Here is a 27,508-nt window from a genome sequence, read left to right as displayed (position 1 = left end):
TCCCTCAGACGATTTATGGAAATTTGTAAAATGAAAAGCAGTGATTTTTGTAGTATATTTTTTTTCATGATTTTTTGTTTATTTTTTGAGCGGATGCATAATTTTTCTTAACGTTCAACGTTTCTTTGATAGCAAATCCGTAGTTGCTTGACGCGCCGCTTGCATAGTTTGTCCTTGTAGTCATTCGTTCCATAATGATAACTCCTCCAGTTTGTTAAAGAACATAATTGTTTAATCATACAGACTAAGTGACATAAAGTTTTAACAAATCCTTTCAATCGCGGGAGTTTTCGTTGGGGGGGGAGGAAGGGAGTGTCTTGCTGGCCCTTAGCTACATTTGCGTCGCTTTGTGAGGGAAAGTTTCAATCATTTGCGGAGACGAAATTCCGTGTCGCTGCCGCTTAGTTGAGTCACGTTGCAAAATCGGCTCCTCCATATATATATGCACACTTTCGAGAAGTCCTTTTCGATCGGGAGGCATCGTACAAACGATAGAGAAAAACAATATGATTCGTCCAAGTCCAGTCCCTGCGCTATGATTCACCGATCCGACACTGGGGGGGCCGAGAAAATCCGACAAGTGGAAAATATCACAGTGGTAATATTAAATAGACACTTTCTTGAATCCTCGAGCCTGCCGCACTCGCGACTCCGCACGAAATACACTACGCAGGGGGTCTAAACGGGGCGAGGGGACGGGACAGAGGGTGGGAAGGCTGACAACCAAAACTCGCAAATCGGAAACATCGCGAGACTCCAACAGAGAAGAGAGAAAAAACAATTTCGCGTGTTTAAAATTCAGAACATGAAGAAAATAGACAGCGTGTGTGTATATGATATAAATATTGTATATATAATAAAGTACAAAATTTGTCAAGTTAAAAGGTGTGGAACGGGATGAGGTAAGAGGGAGCGCCCCACGATGCTGACTAACTCGTGCAAGGGGGCTCAGGAGCCTTCCTCGCCAGACTCCTCGGGCTCCTCGAGCCACGTGATGAACTGGTGGATCGACTTGAGGGCCACGCCGCGCCCCTCCTGCTCGGCCGCGTCATCACTGTTGATCCACGCGCGGATTGCGTCCTTGGACAAGATCATCTCCTCCAGCAGAAGCGTCAGGATCGTCCGGAGCAGGGCTGCAATAAAAAATTAGGACAAAATTATTCAACTGTGCCTCTTGAAATAAGGAGGGCAAGGACCTAAACGATTATTTTTCATCTGGTCAGACCTGTTGAGCTGAATTTGTGCCATCACTTGATTGAATTCGGATACACTTTTGAAGACTCATCATTTCAGATTTTGGGTTAGTTCAAAATCGAAACCAACTTGAGGCATAAAGGTGCAACAAATTTTGTTTTGCATGCGAAAAAAAGGCATAGGATTTTGGATTAAAAATTCATGACTTTGTATCCTTAAGGGTCGAAAACTGACACTTTGATATAAAAAAAATTGTATATTTTTAATTTTAATACAATAAAATGTTAATAAAAACAGAAAAATACATAAAATTAATAAACAAAATAAGAATAATTAATTAATATATTTTTAATATTCATTGCAAGCAGCATGGTGATTTTCCAAACCTTGATAGCAATAATGATAAATATTTTAATATCCATAAGCAGAGCTAGCCAAAAATAGTCTGGACAAAATACAATAATTCTAAAGTCAATGAATATCCAAATTTAAAAACTCAAATGCAAAATCCATTCGGTTTCAAACCAACGCTTAAAATATCAATTAGGTGTTGAATTAATTTCAAGTAGAGTGGGGAGGGGAATTGATAAAACGCGGTGGTTAGTCAGGCACAAATTCAATCTCACAGTTAGTCATCTTGCAGCGTCAGTTTAGCTTTGTACTCACTTGGCGGGTGCTGCAGTCTTGTAACAAACGCCTGGATGGCGTAGAGTGCGTGCATTTCAAGGTCCGGAACCTGATCCACGTACTTGCAGATCAGTCGGCTGTATCTGTTGAACATGTCCTCACTCAGCCTATGCTGCTCATCTGCGCAAAAAATGGAGACGTAAGAATTGGAATCAAAGCGGGCAAAAGGAAGGGGGCTACTCACTTGAGGTTGAAACTTCACAAACCGTCGTAGTCAAGGCACGGATATACTTAGGAGTCTTAATTTCATTTCCGACGTTAACCTGGAAATTTTAAATTGATAGGTTTTAAAATCCAATCAAATCACTCTTCATTGAAAATACTTACGTCGATGTAGAGTGATACATCTTCAAAAACCAGACTGTCTGCCTGAATGAGAGTGACGACACGGTCGTGCATCTCCTGGGCCGACATTCTAGGGGTTGTCGCCACTTGGAAATCCCTACTGCTCTCAGATAAATAAGTCAAATGCTGCAATGGGAACGAGATCGGTTAATAAATAATTATTTTCAATCAAATCGGTCCGGACTTACATTGTCAGCGAGGAATTTGTCCACCTCTGAGGAGAATTTGCGCAATTGCATGTTGCATTTCTGCCAGTTCGTTCGTATCCAAGCGGGACCCTGAGCAGATTTAAGAACGTTAGAGTCAAGATAGGATTAAAGAGCAGTGCGACTCTTACCTTGCACAATTCTAAATGGCGGAAGCACGCTAGCAGCATTCGAACGGAACTATCCTTATCACTAGACATAAACGATTCTTCGAGAGTAGCAAAAGTGACCACTCCGCTCGCGATAAGAGGAGCTATAATTACAAAAAAATGTAAGTACAACACAATTGCTGTATTAATATTGATTTTACCATAGATTTCCGCCAAATAAGTGAAAATTTTGGGGATGTCGATGATGGCATCCGAGGCGACATTAAGGAATTCTTTGAAGTTGTCGCTCAGCACCGTCGTGGTGAACAGCTCTTCGCTAAACAACAGCTTCATCGCTTCCGACAGCTTGGCGCGTTTCGTGCCAGTCCAGTCCAAACTTCTGTTGATCCAGCAGTACAACGCCTCTTGGTACTGACTGCTGTTCATTTCGGACCGCATCGTCCGAACCAATTCCTACAAAACACAAGACAAGAGATGAATATTATGCAGAAAAAAATACAATTTATATTAAAGGGCAATATTTTACAGAAAAATTAAAAGATGTCATTGAAGTATGTAATTATTTTCAAAATTCGAAAACTCACGCTTCGGTTATCGCTGTTGAGATACTCGTCGAGTAGCAATGAGGCCTTCTTTTCCAACTCGTCAGCGCCAAGAATGGGCACCTCCTCCTTGGCCACAGGCTTGGCCTTGGCTTGCGGCGCCACCAGCGCCTCAACCTGGCGCTGCTGCGAGCCCTCCCGCGAATTGGAGCGACTATGACGGTTCACCGAGGAACCTTCTGGACGCAGCAAAAGGTCAGTTGCGGCGGCATTTGTGGCTAGCCCAACTGAATTACCTGAGGAACTATTTTTGCCGATCAGGTTATCCCGAGATCGCCTGGGCCGTGAGTTTTGTCCCTGAGAACCACTCATGGTCATCCTGGAAAATATCAAATTCGTTAATTCTATGTCATAATTAATATGTAAATTTATAAATGACATTTTAGAAGAAAGCACAGTAGAAATGACTTATTGGAACCTTTCCAGACACGTTTCTCCAAGAGTCAAATAGAATTTCATTAATAAAGGCCCAGGGTCATTATTTACAAAAGTAATAATAATAAATGGGCCGTTTTTCTGTGATGTGCGATAATCTATCAGTATAGAAATATATGAGGCATCAACCAATAATACCAAATATGCGAAATTGACACTTACAGAGGCTGTTTGTCCATGTCCTGAGAGAGCAGGTTGTATTTGTTGTTAGTCTGAGGAACGACAGGATCCACCTTGCCCTTGGAGTTGGAGCTGCTGCTACCCTTGCTCCAGTTGGTGAACTGGTCACGAGAGCCAAGCGAGCCCAAGCTATGCTCCTCCTGCGGCTTGATTTGCTTCAGTTTATTAGAGTCGATCGGTGCTGATCTGGGCATGCTCGATGGCAACCGGTTGCCACCTCCGCTTGTCATCCAACCGTCGTCAGACATGCCTCCGCGACCACGCTTTCCAGGCCTGAAATTATTACAAAATTAGTATACTTGATACTGAGTTAAAAAAAATTAAAATAAAAAATAGGATAAAAGAATTGTGCCTACCTGTCCCGGTCGTCTTTGGAGCCACGCATTGGTGTCTGTTGATTAAGGTTGATGGCCATGTGCTCCTGCTCGGCCTCCTTGGCGATAGCGTCCATCGTCTTGGGCGCCTGGTCGCCTCGGCGAGACTTCCAGTTAGCCTCGCGCAGCTCAATAACGTCCTGAATCATGAAACGGATGCGGGAAGACACGCCGTTCTTCCTGTTGCCTGCGATCTGCCTCATAATCTTGATTTGCGGTTCCAGATCCTGCGAGAGGTTGAAATAATTATTTAAACAACTGAGTTCGGTTAAATTAAGAGCTTTGACTTACGCAAACTTTTTTATCTTTTTCTTGTCGCGTCTCTAGGTCCTGGCCTATCGTGGTCAATAGTTTGCAAAGGCACTCGAGCGATTCCTCATTGCTGCTCTCCAGCAACTTGCAGATGCACTGCATCATTATGTTGCCGTTCAACATTTGCATTTTGTACAGTTCGCCAATAAACCTGTGAAGAGACAGATTATTAGTGTTACGGCTTCATTTAGAATTTGGATACCAGACAAGTTTCGTGCAAAAATTTAATGCTACAGATTTGTTTTATTTGTAAACTGGCTAACAGATTTTATTTTATTTCAACCATAAATTTCAGAGGTAAGTTTATTAATACATTACAAGGATTAAGTGAACATATCAGATTCCTGACCAATCACATAGATCAGAAACTCTAGTTTGGCAATTAGGAAATGAGTCTCATCATTATGTTCACACAAATTGCACACTTTTTAACTTAAACCAATAAATTAAATGAAGCAGAAGTACGCACCTATTGACGCCGACATACTTCTTCCGCATGCGCCTCTCATCTTCTTCCAGCTGAGCTATGAGTTCCCTCTTCTTATCGCCAGTAGCCTCGTCAATCTCCTTGAGCAATATCTGGCTCTGCTCATTGAGTCTCGACTTGCTTTGCTTCTCCTTCTGGAACTCCTCCTGACACCGGTGCAGGAGCTCCTTCTTGAAGTTGAAGGCCTCTTCTGTCTTGCCCTTGCCGTCGTTGGTCTTGCTCACGACCACGTTCAGCCGCGACAGCACGTAGCACAACTTGGCGTACATTTCGCAAAAGCCAGGCTCGTCGACAGACTAGAATATGTTAAATTATTATATTTAGAGACGCTTCGAGATATATAACACTGGGTTTGAAAAAAATCGGTTAAAAATTTACATTAATGCATTAAAATCACACGTAGGACAATCCTAAGTTAATAAAAAATGTACCTTATCAAATACAAGGTCGATGACCCCTTTCAACTTCTCCTTAGTGTCGATATCCATCTTCTTAACCTGCTCGACAAGGATTTCAAACTTCTGCGGCGTGAGCTTATTAAGCACGGCGCGGAAGCGCTTGAAGAGGTCCTCGTTCTCGAGGTTGACGTCGTCAGACTTGGACGTTTGGCTGAGGACGTTGGGCTTCCACGCGTTCTCCGTCTCGTTCAGCTTGACGTCTTCGTTGAGCGAGAGGTTGAGAATGACCTTTGTCGGTTTTGGTTTGCCCTGCTGGCTGCTCTTGCGCAATAGAGACTGGGAAGCGCAAGGACCATTTAGTCCAAATGAACGAACGCCATTGTATTGCATTACCCCACGCGAAGCTGGATTCATGAAAGTTGGCATCAAAAGATTACCAGCATCAGTTCTGTTAAGATTACCCACGGGTCTCGTGTTCACTGGTCGACTCTGCAAAGGGAGTAAAAAGTTAGAAAGTGAACAAATAAATAAGATTTATTTAAATTTGTTGGTTGCATTAACGAATCAGATTCCTGACCAATCACATGGATCAGAAACTCTAGTTTGGCATTATTTAGGAAATGGGTCTCATCACGTGTGTTTGAAATATATTGATTTATAGAGTTGGACACTGCACTGTCTTACCTTGTCTATCACAACTTCTAGCTTAGGGAGGTCTTCCGGCCTCTTCAGAGATTGCGAGTTATATTGCAATTGCATTAAGAAGTCTCTGGCGTACTTCTTTTTTCCCGACGTATTAGATGGACTCCATTGGTCTGTAATTTAGAAAGTTATCAAATTAAATTACAAAGAGTAGTTTTCATTACGCACCATCAGAATAGACCAACTTGGAAGTCAGCTCTGGAAGCTGCTGCTCGATCACAGTAGGAGTGTTTGAGCCATTGTCTGAGGCAGGGGCTGCGACTGAGTCTGAGACGACTCTCGCGTTCTCCTCGTTTTTGGCTGCCACCAGTTTATCCTCCACGGTGACCATTTTGGGCTCCTCCTGAACAACCGAAACAGACAACTTGTTAAAATCAAAGTGTTGACGTTTGGCGACGATGTCATATCAACACTTGATTGCGACTTTGACGCAAACAGGCAGTCGTCACCGAGCACTGATTGCACGTTTTATATTGGACATATGGAAATAAAACTGAAATTTAAATAGCGTAACCCGCATCACATACTAAAGCCGGTTTTATTTGATTTTTTAGTACAGAAAAGAGCTGGTAAACTGTATTAAATTCTAAACGGAAATTGTTTCAGGGGTCACCGCATTTTACCGGAAAAAACACGAGGTGTCATCAACTAATAAATAAATAAATTGTCTTAATAAAAATATCACTTGAAATTCCTCCGGTTTGCAAATTTAAATAAATGACAAATTTAGAAAAATTTAAATTAAAATTCAATCTAATTGAACTTAAACATCTCTCGTAGTGTGGACAATTCAGATTCCTGGCCAATCACATGGATCAGAAACTCTAGTTTGGCATTTAGGAAGTGAGTCTCATCATTATGTTCACACTGGTAGCACATTTTAATGTTTCAGATAAATTAAAAAATCTCTTCTGCAAAATTGCGATGTTTAAACTAAATTAAGTTGGATTTATTGAGAAGAATTTTGATTTACTCAAATTGCAGTGATGACAAACTGAAATTCGACCTTCAGTTCTTACCTTAGGCGGAGGAGATGGCTCAACAGGCGCAGCAGCAGGGGCCGGTGATGCAGTCTTTGCGTTGCTGGGCGGCGACACGTGGGGCGGCGACGCCTCCTTGGCGGCCTGCTGAGGGGGTGGCGGGCTCGGCGCCTTGGGTTCAGCCACAACCTCGGGCTGCTCTGGCGGCGTGGCCACCTTGGGCTCAGACACTTCAACAGGGGTGGGCTCGGGTACGGGCACGGGCTCGGGCTCGGGCACGGGGGCGGGGGCGGGGGTGGCCTCCTTGCTGGCCGCCTCCTTCTGTGGAGGCTTCCGGCTTGACTGGCGCCACTGGTTCCGACCTGAATAAAGACAATAGAAATATTTCATGAATAAATATGTGTATAATTTTCCGTTTAAAAACTTGCGACAGTTTTTGAGCTCCTTAATTGGAGTTGAAATACTCTTGATGTGGGAGGTAGAGTGGAATCTTTTAAAGGGCAGACATTGACAACGTGTTGCATCATTAATTGTTACTCACCAAACACCTTTTTGGTGGATTTTGGAAACAAATCACCAAACAATTTTGAATTAAAAAAAAAATAAAGTTGCTTGAAATATTCATGTGCTTGAATTTGATTTCAACTGTGTGTAAAATTTCCCTACCGATATAAAATCATGATTTTTATAAAGGGTGACATAGTTGATCAGTGTGCCCTCACACATAAAAAAGACAACCTATAAATATTTCTAGCTCTTTCCCTATTTTTAGAGTAGTAGAGTCGGGTTTAAATATTTTTTCTGGATTTAGCAGTACGTATCAAATTTATAGGTTACAATAATAATTGTTTCCTGCATTTATTTACACGAATATACAAATTTCAAATTTTCGTTACAACAACCTGGTTTAAATTCTTTCTAATTAATGTGTTTTTACTTAAAAATGATAATAACACGAAGATGCCATTCTAGAGTCATTAACCGAATGTTTTCAAACCATCAGTTAGTTAGGGCATTTGAGCAAATTCCGTTACATAACCCCACGAGACACCCTATGATTTATGGGGAAGAGCCTGAATAATTAAATATGGATATTACAGTATTGTATACTATGCAAAGGACACGAAGAGGATTATTTGCATGACTGTGCTGTTAAAGAAAAAATTTCTGCCGCAGTGTAAAATCAACCGAAGCCATATTCGGTGTGGCACAATCGATTTCAAGCCAATTCTCAAGTAGAACTGGCACGAAACCGTTTTTCCCGGCATGTTTGTCAATCGATTTTTACTCTCTTATTTCGAGAGAACCCCCAGGTATTCAGGCTGGAGACAATGGAATGCTGCTCTCTTTTGGAGGCACAATTAATTGTAGATGGGCGCAAGAGCGGCGAAAAGATTCTCTGTCGCGCGTTCAACGGTTCGGTATCCAGAATAGCCACGGCTTACCTAAAAATAGCCAACAAGAAGAACAAATCGAAAGACGGGAGCGCGGAGAGTCGGTAGCCGCGGCCGCGAGGGAGCCCCACGGAGAAAGAACGCAACGCTCGGTCGATCGGCTAATTGAATCAACACGTCCGTATACTCCGACTCATCGATCGCATTTTTGCATTGTAATCCTATCACAATAATTATTCCGTTCGCCGTTCTCGAAAGATAGCCAGCCGAGAAATAAATAATGCGCCGGGGAGGCAGCTTCCGGCCCCAAATCCCGACGCCGTGTCGCTACCACCGTGACTCCACCGCGCGTGCCTTAAAAAGGCGTTGCTGCGTTCGGGCCCCGAGGGTGGTATCAATTCGGCCGCCGAAAATTCCGCAAAAACCCCTAAAAACACAATCCCCAATTCCAAAATGGCGAAATCGGGGGACAGATACGTCTCGGGCCGGATGCGGCCCCCGGAAGGGCCCTTACTCCGCCCCCGGTCCGCCTGGACAACCCCCTGAAGCTGACTCACTCTTGGTCGAGTTCCTGCGGCGGCGGCCGCCGCCCGAGGCCCTATCCATGGCCGGGCGCGCTGTTTCGGCCGCCGACCTGCGTTCACCGCATTCCAACTCGCGGCGACTACCAGCGAGCACCACCAGCGGCGTGTTCTGAGACCCAACCGACATTGTCGCACACGCGCACCGTGCACGTGCTGCCAGCGCCTACCACGTGGCCTCGAGACCGTTTCTCATAAGGCACACGAGGGCGCAAAATGTCCCTGATCGTCAGTGCTTTTCCGCTCGTTCCGCGCCGATAACGAAAATAAACTAAAAAAAAACGCGGTTCAACGTGAATTTCACTAATGACATTTTCATATAAGTAATTTAAAATAATCGGTTTGAAGTGAAAATTTATAGATGAGACGAATAACAAGCAATTTTTATATCTTGGCATTTATTTTTTTAATTTTCTTTTAATGACCGTACCTAAAAAGATTGACAAATTTCCCTCTCCAACCAAAAAAATATTTCTCAATTTTAATTTCAATACTGTTGTTCTTTATCGGTCCATAAATATCCACGCAAACAAGTAAAATTGGTACATTTATTTGATTCAATTAAGCAACATTATACGATTAAAAATTTAAAATATCAATATTTCGCTCCCAACAAAAAGAGAAGACAATTTTATCCATTTATTCTAATAAACAGATGAAAATTTCCTTCGATCTGTAGGTTGCAATTCAGCTTGAGGCAATAAATCAACGTGTTTACAGCGTATTTTAATTGTATGCCCTGAAGAAAAAGATTGAGCAATAATAAAATCTTAAGCTGGCAGCCCAACTAATTTGATATACAGCTGCTTTGATCACGATACTCAGAAAAGAACGAGGAAAAATATTAAAAAGCATTGCACGTTTGGTGATGTGGCAGCCATTTTAGTTTTCATTCCAGAGAATCTTGCTCAAGGAAAATAAGAGTGATGGTAGGTCAAGTATTTAAAAAATGTGAGATAATGCAAAATTATTATTCAAGCCAGATAATCATCCAGGTTAAAGGCCTAACGCTGAACTTTTGTCGCCATTTTATAACTATAAACAAACTGTGTAAAAATGCATGTTGGAGTAAAATTACTGGCGGTTTCCGATAACAATCGATTGTCACAAAGCATTACCAAACTTTAAAATACATAAACAAATTAAAAAGTAAAAATAGATCAAAATTACTGAAGAATGAATCATTTTTGGATTAATTTAACAGAAAAATTTCAAACATCGCCTCAACTAATGATGAAATTGGGGGAAATTGGAGAGCACTGCGCGTTGATTGTGTGGCAACCATCTTGGATCAGTTTACAGACTAGCTTGCACATGGAAAATAAAAGCGATTAGGTCAAGTGCTGGAAAGGGCAGATAGTTTACACTGATCTGGAAGGCATGGAGGTACTGCTGCTAACCTACGCTGCAATTCGCGGCTTGTTAAAATTTTCAATAATATTTAAGAATTTGCGATTTTGAAGTTAATTCACTCGCTTGGAAATAAAAATTATTTCGAAACGAAAACTTTCTCATCCTAAACCATCTAAAGATAGAAAAGAGACAAAAGATAATATGCAAACCGAGCGCGACAGCAAACTGGAAATGCTGCGAGGCGATACACTGGGTGTCGACTAAGCTGCGAGAGACGTAACACTTGCGTTGAATAATTTCTCCGGCTGGCTAATAATTGGAAATTGTGTCGACCACGCCTCGCACTCGGCCGCCGCGAAACGAGATCACTTTTACTTTCAACCTGCGATTCTCAGGCAGCGAATTCGACCTTCACCGATCCGTGAGTCGGCGACCGAAAGAAATCTCAACATTCGGCAAAATCAGGAGTGAAAGTATTACCAATTAAAATGGTGACGTCACCCCGGCAAATCTAGGTCGGCGACCTGACCTGCTCAAACAGCTGGAGTCCCAAAACGACCTTGGAAGGCCGCGTGTGCAGAGTCGAGGGTGCGAAACGCCCTCACGAGCAGGGAGGAAAGAAGATCGACGCCCCGGCGAGAGTGCAACCGGCCAGCTCGGCCGCAGAGAAAGAAATGAATGGTCTGGCTGCGCCTGCTAAAGGCCAACCAGTCGTTCGAAAGTAAATGCGAACTGCTGCCGCTGCTGTTGTTGCAGCTTCTTCGCACGCATTTGAATAACGAGTGTCAACTCTTTGATACCATATTTTTACTCGTTACCAGCGGACGGTAAAAAAATATAACAGCTGAGGGGCAAAGTTCTCAGAGGAGGAGAAGATAAAACAGAGTGATTTCACAATAATTCTCAGTTCGTTCGGAATTAGACCATGCGGGTGGCTAGGGTTGCCAGTTGCCAGACTGCTTAGCACGGTTGAAAATCGAGAAAAATGTAAAAGTTCAGATATTTAATACGAACCAGAAAAAACGTAACGATTTTTAACTTTTTAAAGCTAGTCTTCTGTGCTCTGGTTTAGTTGTAGCTTTTTTATATTTTTTAAATTCAACCCGGAAATTAATCGGAACAGCTGTTTATCCAAATTAAATCTCAAGAAAAATAATCTACACTGACCGTCAAGCTGCTCAGGAGCGTGCTGCTCTTCAGGAAGGGCGGCAGGCACCTCCTGCGGCTGCACGGGCGCGGGCGGCGACGGCTGCTGCTGCTTTGGCAGTCTTTGAGGTTTTGAAGGCGCCGGAAGCTCTTCCTTAGGCGCTTCCAGCGCGACAGTCTCAACGTGCGGTGTCTCCTTGGCCGGCTCGGGGGCCACCCACACCATAGCTTTCGGTTTCGGCTCTTCCACCGGTCCGTTCGTCGGCCCTGCGCTCGTCGGCCGTGGGGCCTCTACGATAACAGGAGCCGGTGCCGGTTCTTCGGGCCGTCCTGAGTCATTGGCAGCAATAGCCACCTTGGCAGCAAATTCAGCCGCCACATTGTTGTCAACCTGACTCTGCGTTGCAAACAAGGAAAGTCGAGTTGAAAAAGTGAAAGGAAGAGACTGGAATTAAATAAACACTTTTGGAATAATCTAAAGTCGATCATAATCGAACAAGAATATTCTAAGGATATAATCTATTGGTTTGAGGGAAAACCATTGAATTATTTAAATCAAAGACAATGATTGATGAGACATATCTAATGATGGGTATTTTTGTAGTTAAATATCTTTAATTTCCCTCATTTCTTTAAGCCTCTAAAGCTCAGTATTAAATGACAGACCGTAGAGCTCACTAGAATACAGTAATTAGTCGCCACGGCTTTTATAGCAAATTAAATATTAATCAACTACAGCCTAATCTTAAATTCAATTTAAAAACTGACCGGCTGAGGAGTCTGTCTCGCACTCGAGTCTCCAGAGCGGGGCGGCGTTGGGGCATTGCTGTTCTTTTCATGCTGCATCTCCTCTAGGACGTCCTTTCCAGAATCAGGGTCGATGATTTTGATGGCGTTCTTCCTGCGCGCCGATGGTGGATTTGGCTGGATTGGCTGCTGCTGGGGTGGCGGCGGTGGCATGCCGGCGCTCTGCATTTGCGGCGCCACCACCTGCTGCTGGTGGTGAGGCGGCGTGGGTGCGGGGGCTGGGGCGGGCATCACGTGCTGCGCGCTCTGGGGCTGGTTAAGACTGCCACGAACCATCATCGACGGGCTCATCGTGTTGTAGATCACGTTCGTTGGTTGCATTCCTGGTTGTGCATGGAATACTTCATAAGACGCATCAGACTCTATATTATATATTGATAAACTCAACTTGGTGGTTTTAATTTAAGATTAAAATTAGGAATTAATGAATTATCTGCAAACAAACGTTTCAGTCTTTTTTTACTGTGTAGAATAACTTTCTAAAAACCTTAAGTAACCTTAACTTAAGTAAGTATTTTTAACGCGTGCAGACTTTAGATTTAAAAAAAAATGTGCAATAATAAGCTTTAAACTAGCACTGCTTTAAGATGAATATAATTTAAATCATCAACAAAAAATTATTTGTAAATAAATTATAAATAATAATGATAAATATTAAGTGAAGCCAAAAAATTATTAAAATAGTTTATTTATTTCTTGCAGGAAATTATTTGACTGAGTCAGAATTCATGTTTGAGGCTTTCTGTTGGTCATAAGTTTAGGTAAATACTCACCGGCCTGTGCTTGCTGATTGGAAAAAACATAGTACGGGAGAACGTTCGGTGGAAAGAAGTTCCGGTTTGGCTGTTGAGGCGCATACTGGAATCAAATTACATTAGCGATTAAAAGAGATTCTTCGACGTGAAGTAATGGTCCAAGTAAACAAATTATGCTGACAAATTGCAATTCAAGGGGAAAATTTATACTTTCATTACACGAGGAAAGACAACCTGGAATGTTTTTTTAACAAAACGCCATTTTGGTAATTCACGAGTTGATAAAAAATCAAAATGGGGAAGGCGGTTGAAAAATTACTTTATTTTCCATTGAGTAAGCAAGCTAGTTAAAATGTTACTTCGAATAATTAAAAAAAAAAATTAAAAGATCAGTTCCGGTCGGGGTCCGAAAAAAAATCCCGTTGAAAGAGAAATAATTGCAAACAGTGAAAGCTGGTAGGCTTTCCAGCCAACAGCGGTGGGGCAAACCCCACGTTGTCTCACCCCATAGGGTGGGTGGCCAGCGTGCCACCACGGGTCCATGGCGGCCCTTATATTCGAAAAACCGGGTTAAAGAGATTCGGTTTGCGGGCAGTGTGGCGGCCGATGCTGCCACGACTGCTCCATGCCGCACCGCTAAGCGAGGAGAATAGGATGGGAAGGGGAGCCGGGCGGAGGGAGGGCAAAAGCGAGCGAGCAATGCACCGTGTGACGTCAGCGGCATCGCAGGTGCACTGCACCGCCGCGAGAATGGCGCTCCATCAGCTGACAGCACAAAGTCAGTGGGTCTTCGCACTCAGCATCTGATAAATAATGGCGCTTTTCTCGCATTCAGACTCGCTCTGGCCAAAAGTATTGCAAAGTTTTGGTTGACACGCATGAAATAGGGGCGGGTAGCAATTTGCCAGCATGGCTTTCTGTTTACCTTTCAAAATAGTTGTATTTATTTGTTAATGTGTATTTTAGAATTCATTTCGACACTGGAATATATCCGAAAACATCAAAATATAATTCATTACGCCTTTTCAACTAGAAAAAAAACATGAAATGTCGTTCTGAATCTTAGGCAACGTAAAGCCATTGTTAACATTCCAGGAGCCAAAATAAAAATAAATAAGCCTGGCAACACACTTGTTGGCAAGTGCCTTTTTGCAGTGCGGAAGTCGCACCCAAATTATCATAATATTTTCGGCTCGAAGCTATCGTCGAGCATACTAACCGGAACGTGGAAAATTTGATGATTCGCAGCCATCCCAGAATTGATCATGTATTGCTGCGGCAGCTGTAACAGAGAGGACGCTCAGGAAATTAGCATTAAAGAGTGCGGGCCTGATCAAAGGCGAGAAGTAAATGAAATCAAATTTGAACGAAAAGCACACCACCAACTGAATTAAAAGAGTCAAAAAGATCCAGCACCAGGGCACTGAGATAGAGAAAACAAACAGAGTGTTGACGTGAGAAAGAGGCTGACCTGCGAGTATCCAAGCGGAGTTTGTGACATTGTGTTAGGAGCCGGCCTTTGGTTTTGCTGCATCCTGGGGTTAATTTGATTCCGGGTCAAAAACTGCAAAAAGATACACAAAATGTTTGTTCGTTTCTTCCTGTCAGCTGTGCCGCTGCTGCTTGGGTCTGACTTGGGCACAAAAATCTAGTGCGCTCAGGGGACCAACAGACCAAAGCACCCAGAGAGAATGAATATCAGTGTTAAACAGCTGCGTAGCGATTATGTACACCACACGAAAAATATTTAAACGAGGAGCACACGCTTAATTCGACGGCAAAAAGCAAGCAGACCGGGCACTTTGTACAAAAGTATTAATTGCAGTTCAGCAGCTCCAAAGGCGAATTATTGTGATCACTCACCTGCTGAGGGCCGCCTCTCGGCTGCTGCTGCTGCAGATATTGGTATCCGTGAGTGTTGCCTGAAATCCAAGAATCAGGATTGTACATATCTCTTCGTGAGACTTGGACAGTTCGGTAACAAGTGGCTGTATAGAATCAAAACATTCGGGCTATTACAGTAAATAGCGTATTAACGAAATCATAATAGGCTTGCTCGTAGAACAATATCCAAAACATGTGATTTAAATAACAGAGCGAGTTTACCTAAACGAATTCGTTATTTGACTTTGAAAATTTTGATCTGTAAATTAAATACTTGGCTGGACTAACACTATCACCAGTCTAAAATAAATAAAATTGGACATTCCTCATCGTGACGCACGTAAACAGACAAAAACAACTTGAAATTCCAAATAGTTGAGACGCTCGTTGAAATAATAAATAATTAATAAAATTTTCATCTCACCCTGTAAGGACTGCTGCTGCTGCATCGCGTGAGTCGGCTTGCCAAGGTCAGCCTGGGTCATCTGCTGCGGTTGCTGCTGTCCAGGCGGAGTGGACGACGGGTTCGGCGGTTGCTGCATTTGAGCGGCCCGCATGCCTTGCTGGCCGGCGTTCTGCGCGGCCGCGCCGTACAAGTGGCCGCCCTGGCCGCCGTAGCTCTGCTCGGCTCCTGCGGGGCACAGCGTGTGCGTGAGAACGGGCCGATGCAGGTGGGGGCGGAGGGGGTCAAACGGGGCCCGACGCCGCCACTCACGCTGCAGGTAGGGGGGCGGCGGCGCCGCGGCCGCCGCCGCCGCCGCAGCAGCAGCGAGCAGCTGGTGGCCGCCGTGGCGGGGCGGGGGCGGCGGCCCCCCGGGCATGAGGCAGCCCCCGAGAGGCGGAGGCTTGGGCTGCACCATGCGGAGGCCGTGGTGGGGCGGCCGCGGGGGCAGCCGGGGGCGTCGAGTGTCGGACGGGCGTGCTGCTGCTGCAGCTTCCGTGATCATCGATCCACGCCTGCCTGCCTGCCTGTCGCCCCTGCACACTCACACACACACGAGGGAGCGGTGGCGGCGGCAGGAGGGGGTGCACTCGTGCCAGACGGAGCAACGACCCCCGCCCCCGGCGACATCTCTGCGCCACCCCCGACACCAAAAGCTCATCGCGATTATCGCCTTGTTTAATATTCCATCTGGCCAGTTTTCGATCAAACTTTTCTCTCCTTGCTATGATTTCAAAGGGGATGGAGGTTGGAGGGCTTGCCATGTTGAATGTTTTTAACTCTGTTTTACGAAATTTTATAATGCTGACGATTTATTACTTAAAGTGTTTACAAAATAATGGTCAGGTAATAGCTTTCAACACTTCTTGAAATAAAGGAAGAATAAATTATGTAATAGAGGGCTACTTCGTAACCAAAATATCCACGTTTGTTTTCATTATTAGAGAGGATTTATGCTGTCCTGAACCCTGAACACGAAAAACCCTTGTTGTCAAAGCATTAGCGATATTAGTTTAGCATTTGGGGATTAAATTAGAGCCGAAATTGAACTTAATTTTATTTATTAGCGGACGATCACCATCTCCCTACTTCAAATCTTGTATATTCTATGGGTACAAAGAGTTTCCCGCAAAAGTAGGACGTACTAACAGACAAATCTCAACGAGAGGAATCGAATTCTAACATGGAAATTTGGTCGAACTCAACAATTTTTAAAATAAATTATCCTGACGATCAAATGTGGAACTGCTCGCTTTTTATTTTTATTTAAAATGATAAAATTAGTGCGATAGTTAAAAATGAATTGCTTTATTGGCTTCAGTTGTCATTCTTTCAAGTAGTAGAGTTCACTGACTGAGCAATTAAACTTTAATTAGTGCAATATGAAGCTAAGATAAAAATTGATTTCGATTTTTCAGAAATCTGTAGTACCTCTCCATTTTTACAGCAAATTTAGATTTCTCTCGTTGATATCGGTCCGTGCCTAGTGAAGGGGACACTGATGTCATTTCAAAATTCTTCGCCTGAATAAACAAACTTTGAAGCTAATTTTCTAAACAAAAATCAGTGACTCGTCGAGCCTTATTTCCAAGAACAATTAATGGAAATACTTTCAAATAGATGACTCGATTTTTCTTATCTAAGATTTGAGATTAAGCTACGAACGATTTATTTTTAGAAACGACTGTTGCAAAGATCAAACAAAGGAACACATACATGCTATCTTTTTATTAGAATTGAAACTCTCAAGCTCGTGACACCAGTTCCTCGAAATCATGTGCTTTCAGACATTAATTTTGCTGGTTATAATTAATGGAGTGCTAGAGTAGAAATTTCTCTTGATTTAATTAGGTTTCCAACAGTTCACGCGCATGGCCAAAACGGACAGCGCTAATTTCTTAGGCAGAAATATCAGCTATGTACTGATTCGAGATATTTAACATGCAAGAAAATCCAATTGGACTGAAAAAAATCAAAAAATGAATAAATAATGGCTTACACAAAACACTATTTTTCATATTTAATTTAAAAATACAACTGACCTCTCCACACCTTCCGACAGGTGCAGAGAGAAAAGAATTTATTTTAGATAAATGGATAGCTCCTCAGTGTTACATTTTTTTATTTTAATTAATTTCGTATTACCGATGCTAATCCCCGTACTTTATCCTAAATTTTCAACGATTTTTTTATTGATGAAAAGTTAAATGGAATGCAAGAGCAATGCGGAAATTTACAGTGGAATTTTCCATCGATTCAAACGTTTGAGAAAATGGCCCAAAGCTTGGTATTGTGTGCCTGACCAGCCTCTTCCTAACGAATTAAAAATGTCCTTCCCCAGGTATACGAATAGCCTTGTCATAAGCTGAATGGTGTGAGCGCACACTGCCATACTGACGAAAAGCAAATTCCAGAAAAGCATTGACCTAGGTAGCAGAAACCTCACAGCAACAGGAAGATGTTGTGAACTTCAATTTCAGGCAAAGAACTGAGTAACAAACAAATATCTGTTGACAAAGGAAAGAGAGAGCTAGGGGTTGAGAGCGTGAATCTCCCCCATTCTTTAATAACAATCGGGAAGGAAGAATGCTTGCTGACCATGGTCGACAAACAGAAAAGAATTTTTACAATAAATGTGGAGCAGGAGGAATGTGGGGGAGGAAGGCCACCCTGTAGCAAGCCCAGCGATAATACAAAGAGCCTCAACCGCCTCAACGGGCAAATATTGAGCTGGCAAGGGCTAAAATCGCCGAAAAAGGCCGGAAATGAGTGAGATTTTCACTATATAACCGATCGAGCTGTGCACGAAAAGCGAGATCATTGCGACACATCGGCTAGCAAGGCAAACGCCATTGCGGCTGCACACAAACACACACAGGTCGCCGTCCGAGGGAAAACAAAGCCAGCTCGGCGTCAAAATCGGCCCAAATCACAACATCCGCCCCGTTAAAATAAAAATTTCAGTGCCGACGCCGGAAAACAGGTGCCGAAAGCAGCCTTAGACGGAAGGGCGCGGACCACTGGCACTGATTCGCGGGGAGGGACAGGGCCAAGATTTGATAATAATTTAATTTCTCACCGACTCGGGATGCTTCGTGCGGTGACCGCCCCTGAAGGATGTAAGGGAAATTGGTCGGCGGAGGACCGCCATAAGCGGCCGGTGGAGCAGGGTATTGCTGCCGCTGCTGAGGCTGTTGTCCTGTGCCCGTTTGATGTTTGCCCTTCGGTAGACTCATGGTTGGCGGCGCTTTTTACAGATTCATCGAACAAATTGCTCGTCTTTGGGTCCGGTCATCATCTGTCCTCCGATACGCACGCTCTTCTCGCCCTTAAGGCTGCCGATGAACGAGATAAATGTCGATTCGGCGAACGGTCTGAAAGTCAAACTGTGGCTACCATCACTCGTATCTCGATGGTAGGCAAGACACAGTGCTGCAAAACGAGAAGCGAGAACACACAGCACTGAGCACAGCAGGCAGATAAATACAGACTGTACTGGATGCAGTGTTGCCAAAGTTACAATAATTTCCAAGCGCTGAGATTGTTAACTCAAGGGAAGCAATGACGCCATATTATTTTTGGTATCATAATAACGCTTTCTGACTCTTTCTGACTAACTTAAGCAGTGGGGAGAATATTATTATGGGTCTTAGCATAAGCAACATGGCGTCTTGACCAGTCCTTCAATCTCTCTTTCTGGTTTGTGCACAACACTAAATAACTGATTTTTTGTACCGGTTTTTATGTTGAACTCATTAAGTCTTACGCCGTTTACAAACCATAAATATTTAAAACATTTTTAAATAAAAAGAGAAACAGCTATATTATTATATCTCAAAATCAACGTAGAACATGTTTTTTCGCATTGTAAACGTACCGGTTTTTTAAACCAAAGTAATCGACTGAAGGAAAATTGTTGAAAATAAATCACAGAACGCCCCAGGCGCGCTTTTTAAAATCACAAACAATTTAGAATAACAGAATAAAATTTTTTGATCAATAATCTTCCTAGTTGCAGAGAAAAATGAAAAATATAAGAAAATTTCTTTAATTTAATCCAGGGGTGATGGAGTGGACACCGATCGCGCGGTGAATTTTGGCGAATTTCGCGTCTGATTGGCGGGCTCGGTAGATGGCGTTTGCGTCATCATTGCTTGCGCTTTTTTGATGCAGCTTCCCTCCAACCCTTGCTAGCGGAAAGAGAGGAATTCCCGTTTCCCTGACGAGATTTGCATCGCGACCTTCGAGAATTGTGTTGACAGGCACTTCTTGACACGCATCCGGACATCATGAGCGAGAAGCGGAAAGCGGACGAGGACCTGGAGGAGCGGGACGCGAAAAAGCAGCAGCTCGGCGACGGCGGCGATGAGGAAAAAAACGATGCGGATGCGGCGGATGCGGACGCTGCCAAGCCGGTGCGTTTTTTCCCCTGACCTGTCCCCGGGCGGCGTCTTTAACGCAGGTGCGATTTGCAGCTGGTGCAGGGCCCCGAACATGTAGGCGCACTGGTTGTCTGCGGTCAGTTCAACTGGGACATGGTGGGCAAGCGAGACAACAAGACTACGACACCCTCGGTGCCGCACGGTCGCACCCTCTGGGCACCGCACGTCTTCGGCCCTTTGAAAGGGGTGCGAGTGCGGGTCGCTGCCTCGGGAAGCAACGCAGGTATAGCTTTCCCTGGAATTAGAATCAAATGAGTCCATTTTAATTGTATTTTTGTGTATGATATGACACATGCAGGCCATAATGTCATCGTCACCGAGGAGGGCCGCTGCTTCACCTTCGGAAGGAACGTCAAGGGCCAACTTGGCCTCGGAGATGAGCAGAGGCGTGACTTTCCGACTGTTGTGACGAGCCTCATGGATGAGAAAATCGTGGGGGCCGCTTGCGGACGCCACCATACTCTGTTTCTGACAGGTAACAAAATTGGACTAATTTTTTGTTCTTCTTGAAAGATGTGAAGCAAATTTCTTTTAGATCGGGGTGAGGTTTACAGCGCCGGTGATAATAAATGTGGACAGTGCGGTGTTGGGAATACCAATCCAGTTCTCACCGCCACCAAGGTAAATTTTTCGCTGAAAGAGTCGAGGAATTTTGCATTTTTATCAGTTGATAATTCATTTAGGGCTATGAGTTCAAACTCGTAGTATTTGTACCAGCGTAGAGCTCAAAATATAAATTTCAGTAATATTGATTCTTTTTCTTATTCCTTAAATTCTTAAAAAAGGCCATCTTAATTCCCTCTGTGTATTTTATTTTAGAAAATCTCATAAATCCTGAAAATTAACATAGAATCTATTTAAAACCAGGTGTAAAAATTCGTGTTTGTGGGCGTGGAAGTGGCAAAACTCCACTGCAATCAGCTGGGGCAAAATTATGAGCCGTGTGTGCGTTTGGCATTGGCAGGTCAAGCACCAGGGAGCGCCTATCGTGAAGGTGGCGTGCGGCGCCGAGTTCTCGGTCATCCTGGACTGCCGCGGCGTGGTGTACACGTTCGGACTGCCCGAGTACGGGCAGCTGGGACATAACACGGACGGCAAGTACTTCATCACGAGCACCAAGCTGGGCTTCAACAACGAGACCAAGCCGAAGCGCGTGCTCGTGTTCGTCGAGAAGGGCCGCGACAACCACAGCACGCCCGTTGACGACGTTGAGGTGCGCGACGTGGCCTGCGGCACCAACCACACGGTGGCCGTCGACTCCAAGGGCCGCGTTTTCTCGTGGGGCTTCGGCGGCTACGGCCGCCTCGGACACGCCGACACCAAGGACGAGATGGTGCCGCGCAGGATCAAGTATTTTGACACCCAGACCCGCGGTGTCAAGCACGTCTTTGCTGGATCTACTTACAGCATGGCGCTCACTGATAATGGTGAAAATTTCTTTCATTTTTTTATTTATTGATTGCCGTGGTTGGCATTTAGTTCGATAAGCGGTGCTGATGGATGATTTTGAGAGGGATTTTAATTTTTAGATGCCAAGAATTGAAATATTGGTTTGCTTTATTATGTGCCTTGAGAAATAGAGACACAATTATTGTAACGTCACACTCAGTTGAAAGAACTCATTGACAAATTAAATTGTCTCTCCATTCACCATGCAGCTGGAACATTTCTTGAGGCCATTTCTGTCACAATATTTCTAAATTTACAAATTTCCGCATTTTGACCAGCCAGTTTTAGCCAGGGTTGTTAAAACCGGTTGAAATCAGGCTATTTTTGCTGGACACAAATTGGCCTTTTTAAAATTGGTTCGAATTTATGGCTAAGTTTTTTTTACTAATAAAATAAAACACGTAAAATTTTATTTTGGAAGTTAAATTTATAATTTTAAAAACGGAAGTCTTAAAATTCCAAGTGGATATATATATGTTTTATACTTCAATAATTATTATATATTGTTACTTTCCTAATTTGAGCAAATTTTTGCCAATTTAGTCTACTAAAAACCGGTTAAACCCGGCTTGATAGAAACTATTTTTAAAATGTCGGCATTTTTTTAACAATGTTAATTTGAGTATATAAACAGAAAATTTTATAAATGAATAAACTGTAAATTTGAATTATTTACTTTGGTTTTCAAAGAGAATGATGCGTTTTATATTTAAAAAAAAATATTCAGGACTCTTTAATGAATTTGGCATGTTTTTTTTATGTTTAAATACAATTTTGAGAAAGTTTCTTTTTCTTTTTCATCTGATATTGAATATCAATTTTGTCTTATTTTCCCAGGCAATGTGTTCTCTTGGGGCATGACGAAGCGCACTGGAGAGGCCAACATGTACCCAAAGCCGGTACAGGATCTGTGCGGCTGGGACGTGCGCAGCATCGGCTGCTCTGTCACCAGCGTGATGGTGGCCGCTGACGAATCCGTCATTGGCTGGGGATGCTCTCCAACCTATGGCGAACTTGTAAGTTCTACTTTCTCTTCTTCAATACCTCAAAATCGTTGTTGCACTGACGAGTTTTTAAAAAAAATGCTTCTTATTTGGGCAGTCATTGTCTGCTTAAACAGATAATTAGCATTTCTATCCAAGAAATATTGGCGTTTTTAGGGTTTTTGTGGCAAAACAAATCGTGAAATTTATTTTTAAGAGGTCAAGCAAATTGAGTAATTTTTAAGCGTCCAGTGGCTGAATTTTTATTTTAATTTTTTCATCCCATGAATTTATGACTTTTAACTTGGTGCCATTCCAAATAATTCCGTTTTAAATTAACTATCAAATTTGTGCAAACTGGAATTTTTTTGTCTCGATAGGGTTTGGGTGACACGAAGAAGTCATCGGCTAACCCGACCGAGGTGAAGACGATGGACGGCCTCCACGTGCACGCCATCGAGATGGGCATGGCGCACACTTTGATGATCTGCAGGGATGAAACGGAGCAGGACAAGGCCAACCTGGCCGACCTACCCTTGTACAACATCACCTAGAGACGCTTCAGCGCATTCCTTCTAATTTATTTATAAGATATGTACTTGCCCACTGAGTCGAGGACAAACAACACACACACACACACTGCAAGAGAAAGGTTTGGAGTAATAAGGCTGGTCAATTACCTAACGCAATTTTTTGATCTGTCAACCGAGAAGCCATCAAAGTAAAGTAGCATCGATACCTCTGAGCACTTACACAGTCGCTCGTTCTCCACTTTTCCTGCGCTTTGCTCTCCTTTTTGTTTTTATTCTAATCTCTGGGATATTACTTGTGTTACTCCCCTGTAGTCTTTGGGGAGGAAAAACTTAAATTTTAAACTTGTCTTGTCCTTTTAATCTACTTGGCTGTCTAAAAAATGGTATTTATCCAAATTTGTTATATTTTATATTAAAATCATTATTTTGATTTTTAGTCAAATTTCATTTAGTCTTGCTTTCATAATCGGAACAGGCGTTTTGGAAAAGTGAGGCCGATCGTCCGTGGATCTGCTTCTCTCTCAATTTTATTTTTTTATACACATAATTATACGACGCAATGATACTTAAGGGTAGAAGTAGATTGATAAGTAAAAATGATTGGAATTTGATATTAATAAAATCGCACGTGGTGGCTGCTTTCAACAATGAACGAGTCCAACTAAACTTGTGACGAATGATTTTATTAGCTAATTACACCCTCAATGCAAAGAACACACAAACTCTCGCACAGCAGTTTCAATTTCGGTTACTACAATTGGTTGCTCCTAATGAAGTGGGCGGTGAGCGGCCCTTCGTCTCCGTAAGCGGCGATTTCCTGCGGGATTACCGCGCTCTCCTCCACCCCCGTGCACGGCCGGCACATGCACTCCAGCGGCGCCTTTGTTATTACCTGAGGGCAGATCGTTTAAAAAGGCATGTTGGATTTTCTTGTTATCACTACGAGTCGATTTTTACCAATTACTTCGGCTAGAAATTGGAGGTTCGGTTTTGTAAATCTTACCCTGAATTTTCTGTCTACCCTGAGCTCAAGTCGAGGTCTTTGACAGAAAATTAGCAAAACTAATGTAAAATAATTGTAAGTGCAAAAATTGCCTGGAAGATTTTGGTAAAAAAATCGTGCTCTGCATTTTTTTCAAAATATTTCGGGAGTTTTCGCAACCCTAAATAAACCATCACAAAGGAGAATAAAGTGTAACTAATTATCTATGTTTTTTATGAACAAAAATAGATGTAAGTCGTTCATTTTAGTGAAAATTTAAATTATTTAGACGGAGCTAAAAACTAAAATATTTTAATTCAATGAATTTATTTAAATAGTTAAAAAGCTGCATTTGAAATTTGAATTTTAATAAATGACCTTTTTTACGTACTATAAATTGAATCTAGGAATTTTGAATAATCTTTAGTTACTAAAATGAAAGTTTTGAACTAAAATCTTGTTTGAACGAATTACATCGGAAAAATCCACGTGGTTGATACTTGATAATTGACATAAATTCACTTGCCTTTCTGAATTTTCGCTCTCCGGGTTTGGCTTTGGGGCAGAAAAGCGTGACGCTGGCCTCGCGTTCTCCGCTCTCCTGGCAGCACATACACGAGCGTTCCATCTGCCAAATTTTGGATCCGGACACCTGCAAGCGAGACGAGAGAGTGCAAAGGAAAAACGCTCTTGGACTCGTACAACGGGCAACACTCAGAGAAATTTCTGAAGCATATTTACCCATATTACCTGGAGGTAGCTGGTGCAGCGGCCGGTGCACGCGAAGCTGGGAATGGGCTTGGGCACGCAGCCCGGGTACTGCAGCACGTGGATGACGGGCGTGACGGAGCATTCGTCGGCGCCGGCCACGGCCCACAGGCCGACGGCCACCGCGATCAGCACTTGCAGCCAGCCAGTGCTCATGTCTGAGCGGCTCTGTCTTGGCCAGCAGCAGACGCACACCCTTTTAACCGCGTCACCCCACCCCCGGGCCACCCCCGTGGTGCGGTTTGCCAATCGCCACCCCCAGTCGGTCGCGATCGCTGCTTGGAAATTGCACTTTTCCTCTGTAATGAGAGCAAAACTGTGGCTACACGCTCCTTGCTGCCGCAGCGAAAATGAGCAGCGTGCGGGAGCAATGACTTTCGTCACCGTGTTGCGCTTTTAACTTGCTCTCAAGTATATTTATTTTACGTTAATAATCGTATAATGAAAAGAATAGGGGCTCTTCAAATGATTGAATAATTGGCATAATTAAAGATAAAATAAACGGTTAGCTTTCTTTTTGTACATAAATGTAAATCTTCATTTCTCGAATAACTAAATGGCCTGAAAATGGTTATTTTTTTGTTTGATTTTAATTCCTCTCTTTGTGATCTATCTAGAAGTGTGTCTAATATAATTATTTCTGGTAGAATCATGATTTTTAATAAAGAAAGACAGCGCTCGCCGCTTGATTTAAGCGTGCTAATTTTTGCACCCTCTTGAATTTTTTAACACAATATTAAGCAGAAAGAGAGGTATTATTTTCAAATTTTTTGTTCAGATCCACTTAAACTCATCCTAAAAATTCTTACACGCTTGCTTTAATTTGATTTTTTATTCCCAAAAATAAATATATTATTTTGAATGAAAACATGAGGGGTATTTTTTATAGTTAGCATTATTTATGGCAAAATATCTGAATCCTGCTTAATTTTAAAGCCGTAATATGAATAAAACCATCTTGTAGAAATTAATAATTTCAACTGTTACAGGTGCCAATTTTATTTATGAAATAGGAATCGCATTATTAATCATATCAAATTTCGTAGTTTATTTATCTAACACTTGAGATAGTAGCAATAATGATTGACTTTGGAATTTTAATCAATATGTTTTTCCTAAGCTAATTATCTGTCTATCTTTCTAAAATCCATTATAATTTAAAAATAAAAAATTGCGATTTCAAATAAACTAAAACATATTTTTTGGCACCGTGCAACTTGACTAATTTGAAACTTTTACCGACAAACCCACAAAAATAAGGACAAAAAATCTACATTTTTCATTAAAATCTAGACTTTTCTGTCAGATCTGTTCAAGCCCCTCCATAAATTTTATAATTTTTTTCTCAGAAAGGCTAAAATGCTTGAAAAATTCATTTGTGTCCAGTTAAATAAAGTCCAGACAAGAAAAAATGTTGCAAAAACCACGTGTTAGTTAACGTTTCGTTACAAAAGAATAATTAAATATCCAAAAAGTCATAAATATCACCCTTTTTCTTCTCTGAGCTATTTCGGTCCAAATCAAAAATTGAAACACAAAAAATTCCAAAAATTAAGTCGTCTTTCTGGATATTATTATCACAACCTTTTCTGTTCCATGCAACTTCTTCTTACCAACTAAATTATTCTTATTCAAAGCAAAATCCATCTTTGAGTTTATTTCGTACTGTATATTAGTGAGCCGATATATTTTATTTTGATATATACACAACTGTCACATGTTGGATTTGGTGGCGAAGCGCAGAAAGCGAGTCACAAATCATTCTTATTGCATATTCGTGGTGGTGAGAAAGAGGAGCCCCACGGTGCTCCCCGCAGCAGACGCTGGGGGAAGTGGCACCGCGCAGAGCAACCCCCGCGATTGGTGACCTCGAGCAGATTGCACAATTTAATTTCTGCGGTTTCTGGTGTGGCGCAAATTGTGCAATTTAAATATCATTAATAGTCCCAACGATGTATTTAGGCATTTTATAGAATTTTATTATTGTGTTTAGCGAGGGAATGACAATAAAATCATAAATCAGTTTTCATTATGGTTCACTTTATTAGTTTATTCTCGTTCGTGACAAAAGATGCTGGTTGAAAGGGCCGCGCGTGGTCTGTGTATGAGATCACCTCGAGTACTCGCCGCACTTGTAGCATTTGCACTCGGCCGGCTCCTTCAGCTTGACGTCCATCGTTTCCTTGTCGCCGTGCAGACGGGTGCCGTCAGGGTCGTAGCAGTGCATCAGGGTCAGGGTGCGCTCCCTCATGAACGTCTCCCTGCAGCAGAAGCACTCCTGCCAGTCGAGAGCATTAGTAAAGGGTTTTTTTGGGATTATTTTTTTTATAATTTTACCTTGAGGAATCCGGTCGGGGTGACAACGCTCGGCTGCACCTGGGAGGAACACTGTCCTTCGCATTTGTTCACCGCCACGTCGCCGTTGCAAGTGCGCTGCAGCCTGCCCAACTCGTCGAATTCCTCTGAAAGAAAATGAATTATAACTCAAATTAACCGTTTGAAGGGTTCAAATCTTTATATTTTGCTGTGGCTGCAATAAACTAGGGAATTTCCCAGTTGCTGGGGAGTTATTGAATTTAAGTAAATTAAATTTTAATTTAGCAGATTAATCATCTGTGTTTTATCTAACTTTTCTTGCATCTTAATCCGACAAGGAAATATATTTTACCAAACTTTGAAAACAAAAAATACATTTTCTCCAGATAAAAAATTAAATACCAAAATTTTAGCCGAGATTATTTTTCTCTCAGGGTGTACCTTTGATGAGGTGTATTTCGGCCGGAAGGCTCTCACAGGCCTCGTCTGCGTCCTGGGCGGCGAGCGCGTTTTGGACGAGCCACAGCGAGAGCAGCACCAGCGTGCCTGGCAGGAGCGATCGCATCGTCGAGGTCTCGGGGTCTGCACGCTGACTGCGACCGGGCCAGGGTTTTATGCCCAAGAGGGGCGGTTAGGCGGCGAACATCCCTCCTCGAATCTG

At 42.7% G+C, this 27,508-nt stretch overlaps 3 protein-coding genes across 12 annotated transcripts; 1 reads left to right on the top strand and 2 right to left on the bottom strand.

Annotated features, from left to right (window-relative positions):
* Positions 1 to 44: 44 nt before the first annotated feature.
* On the bottom strand, positions 45 to 18,823 carry eIF4G1 (eukaryotic translation initiation factor 4G1). 10 transcript variants are annotated; one of them, XM_065480968.1, is made up of 26 exons: positions 15,648 to 15,894; positions 15,357 to 15,563; positions 14,912 to 15,036; positions 14,520 to 14,612; positions 14,268 to 14,330; positions 13,067 to 13,151; positions 12,255 to 12,634; positions 11,508 to 11,883; positions 7,052 to 7,374; positions 6,201 to 6,375; positions 6,015 to 6,145; positions 5,724 to 5,819; positions 5,364 to 5,666; positions 4,915 to 5,228; positions 4,425 to 4,596; positions 4,116 to 4,360; positions 3,742 to 4,032; positions 3,381 to 3,463; positions 3,127 to 3,323; positions 2,743 to 2,995; positions 2,564 to 2,685; positions 2,415 to 2,504; positions 2,209 to 2,352; positions 2,066 to 2,144; positions 1,861 to 2,001; positions 45 to 1,133 (listed from the first exon to the last, which is right to left on the bottom strand). In XM_065480968.1, the coding sequence occupies exons 1-26, from the start codon at positions 15,877 to 15,879 to the stop codon at positions 949 to 951; spliced, it is 4,905 nt and encodes a 1,634-aa protein (XP_065337040.1). In that variant the 5' UTR covers positions 15,880 to 15,894; the 3' UTR covers positions 45 to 948. The 10 variants fall into 10 exon arrangements, with proteins under 10 accessions (XP_065337040.1, XP_065337041.1, XP_065337043.1 ...); XM_065480969.1 differs by having other exon boundaries at positions 3,127 to 3,320; XM_065480971.1 differs by lacking the exon at positions 15,648 to 15,894 and adding an exon at positions 18,454 to 18,823 and having other exon boundaries at positions 3,127 to 3,463.
* A 676-nt stretch (positions 18,824 to 19,499) lies between these two features.
* LOC135935650 (protein RCC2) lies at positions 19,500 to 23,433 on the top strand. Its single transcript, XM_065478136.1, has 7 exons — positions 19,500 to 19,789; positions 19,850 to 20,039; positions 20,115 to 20,291; positions 20,352 to 20,437; positions 20,781 to 21,243; positions 22,103 to 22,281; positions 22,629 to 23,433. Exons 1-7 carry the CDS (start codon positions 19,664 to 19,666, stop codon positions 22,800 to 22,802), a joined length of 1,395 nt encoding a protein of 464 aa, XP_065334208.1. The 5' UTR covers positions 19,500 to 19,663; the 3' UTR covers positions 22,803 to 23,433.
* Positions 23,059 to 27,460, bottom strand: LOC135935652 (mucin-5B-like). The gene is made up of 6 exons (XM_065478138.1): positions 27,289 to 27,460; positions 26,869 to 26,993; positions 26,661 to 26,809; positions 24,514 to 24,628; positions 24,290 to 24,415; positions 23,059 to 23,673 (listed from the first exon to the last, which is right to left on the bottom strand). The coding sequence occupies exons 1-6, from the start codon at positions 27,410 to 27,412 to the stop codon at positions 23,533 to 23,535; spliced, it is 780 nt and encodes a 259-aa protein (XP_065334210.1). The 5' UTR covers positions 27,413 to 27,460; the 3' UTR covers positions 23,059 to 23,532.
* Between the last annotated feature and the right edge of the window lie 48 nt (positions 27,461 to 27,508).

Source organism: Cloeon dipterum, chromosome 2, assembly GCF_949628265.1.
Source record: "Cloeon dipterum chromosome 2, ieCloDipt1.1, whole genome shotgun sequence".
Lineage (NCBI taxonomy): Eukaryota > Metazoa > Arthropoda > Insecta > Ephemeroptera > Baetidae > Cloeon > Cloeon dipterum.
This window is presented reverse-complemented; position numbering and strand designations above follow the sequence as displayed.

Bases quoted from the DNA above. Each gene is read 5' to 3' on its own strand.
- eIF4G1 (XM_065480966.1), bottom strand. From the start codon at position 15,879: ATGATCACGGAAGCTGCAGCAGCAGCACGCCCGTCCGACACTCGACGC. The intron at 14,331-14,519 runs GTCAGCCTCTTT...TCTCTGTTACAG, and splicing joins CTCCGCTTGGATACTCGCAG to CTGCCGCAGCAATACATGAT. The intron at 2,145-2,208 runs GTAAGTATTTTC...TAAAATTTCCAG, and splicing joins ATGTATCACTCTACATCGAC to GTTAACGTCGGAAATGAAAT.
- LOC135935650 (XM_065478136.1), top strand. From the start codon at position 19,664: ATGAGCGAGAAGCGGAAAGCGGACGAGGACCTGGAGGAGCGGGACGCG. The intron at 20,040-20,114 runs GTATAGCTTTCC...TGACACATGCAG, and splicing joins TGCCTCGGGAAGCAACGCAG to GCCATAATGTCATCGTCACC. The intron at 20,438-20,780 runs GTAAATTTTTCG...TGGCATTGGCAG, and splicing joins CAGTTCTCACCGCCACCAAG to GTCAAGCACCAGGGAGCGCC.
- LOC135935652 (XM_065478138.1), bottom strand. From the start codon at position 27,412: ATGCGATCGCTCCTGCCAGGCACGCTGGTGCTGCTCTCGCTGTGGCTC. The intron at 26,810-26,868 runs GTAAAATTATAA...CTCGACTGGCAG, and splicing joins CCCCGACCGGATTCCTCAAG to GAGTGCTTCTGCTGCAGGGA. The intron at 23,674-24,289 runs GCAAGTGAATTT...ATCTGCCCTCAG, and splicing joins GAGAGCGAAAATTCAGAAAG to GTAATAACAAAGGCGCCGCT.